The sequence below is a fragment of the Apaloderma vittatum genome, unplaced genomic scaffold (genome assembly GCF_000703405.1).
Source record: "Apaloderma vittatum isolate BGI_N311 unplaced genomic scaffold, ASM70340v1 scaffold2964, whole genome shotgun sequence".
Classification (NCBI taxonomy): domain Eukaryota; kingdom Metazoa; phylum Chordata; class Aves; order Trogoniformes; family Trogonidae; genus Apaloderma; species Apaloderma vittatum.
This window is the reverse complement of record NW_009713050.1, coordinates 1-6,180: the sequence shown is the minus strand read 5'-3', so window position 1 is coordinate 6,180 and position 6,180 is coordinate 1. Positions and strand designations below refer to the sequence as shown.

Genomic DNA, 6,180 nt, shown 5'->3' with positions numbered 1-6,180 from the left:
CAGCATCTGTTTTCTATTTAAATAGAAGAATTACTGACCAGTATGGAGTAATAAAAGTTAACTTAGAAAGGTCACCTACCCCTAGGATACAGGCTCTGTTTGACTTAAGCAATATAACTGCAAGACTCACAGTCTAATGAATGTCTTCCAAAATCAACAGTCAGGCTTGCACGGACAGCAAGGAATATCACTGAATAGCTCTAGTGAGTGTGGAACTCTCAGTGCAACTGGTGAGAAGAAAAATAACACACCCTATTTACTTCTCTCAGTTCAGTCTCCAAGCAGTGTTCCATGTTTTATTCTACCTTTAATCTTCCATGTACGCAGTGATTATTTAAAAATAAGAAAGACTAAAGTGAATAGATTTAGATGCACATTACTGACATCTGCTGGATGAAGTCATAACCGACTGTCCCACTCCAGCACGATTTTCCCTGACCTCACGCAATTGGAAGCCTGAAACTTTGGGAGAAAGCCACGAACTTTATTCCCATCATTTAAGGTTTAAGCGCCCACAGTAGAGAACAGTGTGATAATTAGGAGATTCCTGCTTTAAGACAGTAATTACCTCACATCCATTCTAAATTACGCAGTTTCATCTGAAGGATTCTATCCAAAGCATGGAAAAACGTATTGAACACAGAAGTTGTAAACAAAGAGAAAACAAATTAAACTATGCAACACTATACAATAATTAGGAATAATTACCAGAGTTCAGTAACCCACAACAAACATAACATCCCAAACCAGCTGGTCAAGGTAAAACTTTCTACAAAGCAGAATGAACTAGAGGTTATGATCATTAAGGACAAATAAATGATTAACGATTGTTACCTCACGGTTAATAATTAGCCACTCATCTCACAGTTTGGGCTGGCCTTTCCCTTTCCATAAATAGCATCTGAGTGCCCAGGGAGAGCCCTCGATTTCCTGCTAGCATCACCGCCCTCACCCGCGCTGCAACCTCCACCATGGCATTCAACGGAACCTGGCAGGTCTACGCTCAGGAGAACTACGAAGAGTTTCTGAAAGCTCTTGGTAAGCGTCTAGTTACTTTCGAAACAATCTGCTCGGATTGCAACACACACTTTGCACGACATCTTTTGTTACTGCACTTCTATGTCATTGGGTTTTTTACTTTTGTTTGCACGACAAATTACAGGTAAGTCTGTTACGTCCAGTTTGGAAATGAAAAGAAGCTGAAAATGGCACAAATAGACGTAGAAAGGTAACAGATCACCCCCAAATCCCTGCCTTAGCATTAGCCGAGTCCCTCATGAAAGAGGAGCTACATCAGAAATCGACCTGTTCTGATTAACACAGAGCTTTATACATTTAACTAGAAACAAGTTTTCAGTGACGCACACAGATTTACAGGGTGCTAGTAGTAGTGCAGGCACTTTCTCCAGCACTAGTGACTAATATATGTTATACCTATTTAGTAACCTGCGAGAAGTAGACTTAGGAGGTACCAGCATTATTAAAACCGTACTTACCCTCTCAATAATCTGGGTAAAACATTCACATCGGGGTTTTAAAAGGTATGTGAGTGATGTTCAGCAAAAAAACTCAGTTACAGTTGCAAAGCCCAGTCCGACACCACGACACTGAACCAATCCCTTGACTGCTGAGGACGATACTCTCAAATCCAGCCGGAGACTCAGAGACAACAATTTGCCATTTCATACCAGCACGTTACTTCATAACACAAAAAGTCCTCTTCTGTCTTTTTTACAGCATTGCCAGACGACCTTATCAAACTCGCCAGAGATATTAAGCCTATCGTTGAAATACAACAAAAAGGAAACGACTTTGTTGTGACATCAAAAACACCCAAGCAATCTGTAACTAACTCATTTACGCTTGGAAAAGAGGCTGACATTACCACTATGGATGGCAGGAAGCTAAAGGTAATACACCTCAGGAATGGGTGCAGCTCTAGTCATCCTTGTAAGCCAGTTTCTGTGAAATTTGTCCGTACTGTTTCCATTAGCACACCCTTCTATCATTTCAACAAACAGAAATGTTTCTTCTAAAGCTCCTACGAAAATGCAGCGGTCTCCAGCTGAAAAGAGCAGATGTGATTACAAAACATTGGTATCACTTATTTTGTGTTTATGTAGTCCTCCACTACTTCTAATCGAATCCCAAATCTCAAGATTTTTACGCTTTTTAAATCTGCTTCAACAGTGTACGGTGAACATGGTAGGCGGGAAGCTGGTGTGCAAATCAGACAAATTCTCTCATGAGCAAGAAGTTAAAGGAAACGAAATGGTGGAGGTAAGTGTTAGAAAATGATGGCGCAGTAAGAAAAATGCTGAAAGAGAAACTGTTCTGTGTTGATTAGCTCTTCGGAGGGGGGCTCGATACCTTAAAAAAATCCCAGCCACAAAACTGCCATTACTTGCAGAATTCCTTACAGGTGCTTAAATGTGCAGATACAGAACTTCAGTACTTCAAGCCAAAGACAGTCAGTGGAAAATACTACTAGCATCCTTTATTACTCCTGTTCCTCATTAAAACCAAATGCCTTAGATGACTCTTCTTTAAACATTTCTCATATATTTAATGCATCCTGCTCAACAAATCCTTTCATTAATTACTACCCCAGGGCCAATTCTAGGCATTGGAAGTGTGAAGGGCTTTAGCTGCTGAGCATGTTGCAGAGACTCCTTACAAATTCCTCTAGATTACTACACCCTTACCTTTATCTACAGCATAACCTTGGAAAAGAAAGTAAAGGCTCAGTCAAACCTGAAAAATGACACAACGCTCGTTCCACCTACAGCTCTTCAAAGTTCCTTTTGTCAGTTCTAAATTGTTCAGTCCTGACAAAGAGCTTTTCTCTCTTGAGTTAAGCTCAACAGGCTTCTAAGTGTCCACCTGGACAGTCTCCACAAGAATGACAGCTAACAGCATTAAAGTTACACGTTTTGGATACAAAATCTCCTAAGATCATTTTGAGTACCTCAAACTACTTTTCCAACATTAAGTGAGCAAAACACCAGGCACAAGAACCCATTACTATTTGGGACATGGATTTCTGTTACAGGAAGCAGATCTTTCTGGTAGTATCTACGATACCTCTTAAAACAGAGTGATAAAATGCAGTTGATGATGGCATTTATATTTAGACTTTCTGTCTTCAGAATTGCTTCTGTAAAAAACTTTCCTTGGTATGAATGTTATACTCATATTTACAGGCAGGCACTGTAAATGTATTTTCTTGTGGAATAAGACGAATTCATACAAGAACTACAGGAAATTCTAGGCACTTAGCTATAAATACATTTCCTAAAGTCCAAATGAAAATAAACAGTTATGCCTATTTGCCTTCTACAGACTATGACTTTTGGTGGAGTAACACTTGTCAGAAGAAGCAAGAAAATTTGAAGACAGACCACCTCCTTCGTGATATCTTTACTTACCTAAAATAAAGTGGTTTCCACAAAGCGTGCTCTTTGCTATCTGAAAAAAAAAAAAGAGTACAGAAAATAACTGATTTCTACTCTCCTTTCATACACACGTCACCCACATCACCTCCCATGAATCATAAGACTGTGTTCTCCCTGGGTAAACTTACAGATCCCTTCCAAACTCAGCAGAGTTTGCCTCCCAGACAACCAAACTGAGACATTAACTCGAATTTGATGATCTTTGGGAGCACATAAATTCTGATATAAATGCTTCTTGATTTCTAACATATTCAGTGAGCATATTCAGCTTTAGTTTCTTTGTGCAATAAAGGTTAGGCCTCTAATAAAACCCTTTCTCTACAACCTAGGCAGCAAAGACCAATTAGACATTTGTATAGCTGACCTGCACCACGTGTCTGTAACAGGAATAGAAACAGTAATATTTTAAAAGGTATGAAGCATTTAACAGTCATAAACAATTACCAAGTAATAATAGGAATGACTGCTCTTAAACTGAAGTACACAAGAGCACAATTAAACAAAAATGAGGCACTACAAGAGCAAAGGGAATTAAACATTCTTTCAATTTGCGACACACTCCCAAGCATCTGCTTGTGGCAGTTGAAGTTTGTGAAGCTCAAGTAAATGTGTGCATTTATGTTCAGATTATGTGCCCCTATTTAAGCACAAAATGTGCAGGACCCACGCCTGTGACCATTTCTCTGTTCACCGCTGACGAGATCCTGCGATTACATGAGCAGTCGTATCTCATAGTTATTAAAGTCATTGCAGACTTTTTAAAATTGGTCTTGGGTGTAAGACCTCCATAAAAAAGTTGCTGGACCGCTTATGCCTTTTAAAAACCTCATGAGGACGGCTTGTTCCAATTACGAGTGCTGAGTCTACATCCTCCTATGCTAGAAGAACAGCTTGCGAAGGGGGAGGTTGTGTTTCGGTTAAAACGATCTGCAACATGATACCGAGAAGTGTATTCTTATTCTGGGCTAAGGCTGGCCCCACGGGGAGTTTGACTGGTTTAACCGTGCGAGCATCGTTGTGCTTCCCAGGCAGTTTTAACGCTCAGTACGCTTTTGCAGACTAGATAAAATTCCACGTGAGCTAGACATCAGTAAGATCAACAGAACAGAAATGAAGATGCTGGTAACACTCAGGGAGAGGGCTGCTTTAAAGCATTCACACTGCTAAAAGCCATATATGAGCCTGAAACGCTTCTGTTTGGAAGTTGCTGGGTAACTGCTGCCAACTACACAATGAGACACGACAAAACAGAGCGTAGTCATCCAGCAGCAAATTCACAGCTCGCTGCAACAGTCTTGGATGATCAAATGCCCAATCAGTAAGTTGCAGGATGCAAAATCAAGATACTTGAGGTTTATTTCTGAACCAGCGCAGAGATCGTTCACTTATCAAAGTTCACCTCGATACATGACAATTAGCGTACAAAGGAGGTTTAAATTAGATTGCGGACATACTAAAACACACTAACTGTACATGGAACCTGATGCTAAACCGTTTTAATTTGAAAGCACTAAAAATTCTTAAAAGGATACTTGATCCTACTTCACAACTGCAGTGATTCAGTATTTCCAACAATCCTGCCAATCTTTTCAATCCGATACCAGTATCACCCTGCCACAAGATGTTTTGGACTCAGGGAAAATATCCAGGGCAGCTCCTTATGTGAAATAGTCAAAACCAAGGATTTTGGTCAGGTTGTGAACCTTGCCCCACAGTAATCGATCTGTTCTGAATGACAAACCCTTATTGGTTTGGTCAGTAGTACTGGATCCACTCCTCCACAAAATCGAGTGAATTTTTCTGCAAAGGGCTTCATCAGAGTATTTACCATTTTTACTTTAGAAGAGCAGCGTGTATAGTTGACATACACCTCCTGTATCAGTGATTCAACTTCATCTCTCATTCAAAACCTGTAGAAACATCAGGCAGCTCTGAGTGCGAGATTGCCAGGATACGAACAGCAGCGTCCACCCACCAGTTTTCATTCATATTAAGTCATTGAAAAATACAAAAGTGAAAATACACTAGTGACTGACAACAGGTCTGGATCAATTCCAAGTCTTTCTCTCCCATGTGCAGTTCACCAAAAATTACAGAATCACAGAATGTCAGGGGTTGGAAGGGACCTCAAATATCATCTAGTCCTGCTCCCCTGCCAGAGCAGGATCACCTACAGCAGGTCACACAGGAACACGTCCAGACGGGTTTGAACGTCTCCAGAGAAAGAGACTCCACAGCCTCCCTGGGCAGCCTGTGCCAGGGCTCTGTCACCCTCACAACAATATTTTTGTGGAACCTCCTATGTTTCAGCTTGTGCCCATTGCCCCTTGTCCTGTCATTGGACATCACTGAAAAGAGCCTGGCTCCGTCCTCCTGACACTCGATTCTTGACATATTTATAAACATTTAAACATTTAACATTAAAACTCCTCACATTTAACATTAAAGTTCCTCACACAAGCCAAGATGCAGATGTGCTGCTTCGCTGAGCCCTTCAGCAAACCCCATCTCCCTCCAGTCCCACGTCGGCCATTTATCTGCCCGTGTCTCTGTACGTGAGTCACACATTTGAGGCGCTAAGAAATAATCTCTCTACCCACCTACTTTACTGTTCTCACTCACACAAATGGCTTTAGGAGTTAAAAAAAAAACAAAAAAAAAGCTGGTCCTTTGCAAACAGCGCTGCCCTACAACTGTCCGATGGAAACTCCTGGGGCACAACCCC

The 6,180-nt window shown here is 40.9% G+C and overlaps 1 protein-coding gene across 1 annotated transcript; it reads left to right on the top strand.

The window, feature by feature from the left end:
- The first annotated feature begins 924 nt into the window (after positions 1-924).
- On the top strand, positions 925-3,449 carry LOC104273026 (fatty acid-binding protein, liver). The gene is made up of 4 exons (XM_009868209.1): positions 925-1,038; positions 1,738-1,910; positions 2,191-2,280; positions 3,343-3,449. Exons 1-4 carry the CDS (start codon positions 972-974, stop codon positions 3,391-3,393), a joined length of 381 nt encoding a protein of 126 aa, XP_009866511.1. The 5' UTR covers positions 925-971; the 3' UTR covers positions 3,394-3,449.
- Positions 3,450-6,180: the final 2,731 nt, after the last annotated feature.

What these genes read in the sequence shown, in the direction of transcription:
- LOC104273026 (XM_009868209.1), top strand. Translation starts at nt 972, where the DNA reads ATGGCATTCAACGGAACCTGGCAGGTCTACGCTCAGGAGAACTACGAA. An exon ending in AGAGTTTCTGAAAGCTCTTG is followed by an intron (nt 1,039 to 1,737) that starts GTAAGCGTCTAG and finishes TCTTTTTTACAG; the next exon opens with CATTGCCAGACGACCTTATC. An exon ending in TGGATGGCAGGAAGCTAAAG is followed by an intron (nt 1,911 to 2,190) that starts GTAATACACCTC and finishes CTGCTTCAACAG; the next exon opens with TGTACGGTGAACATGGTAGG.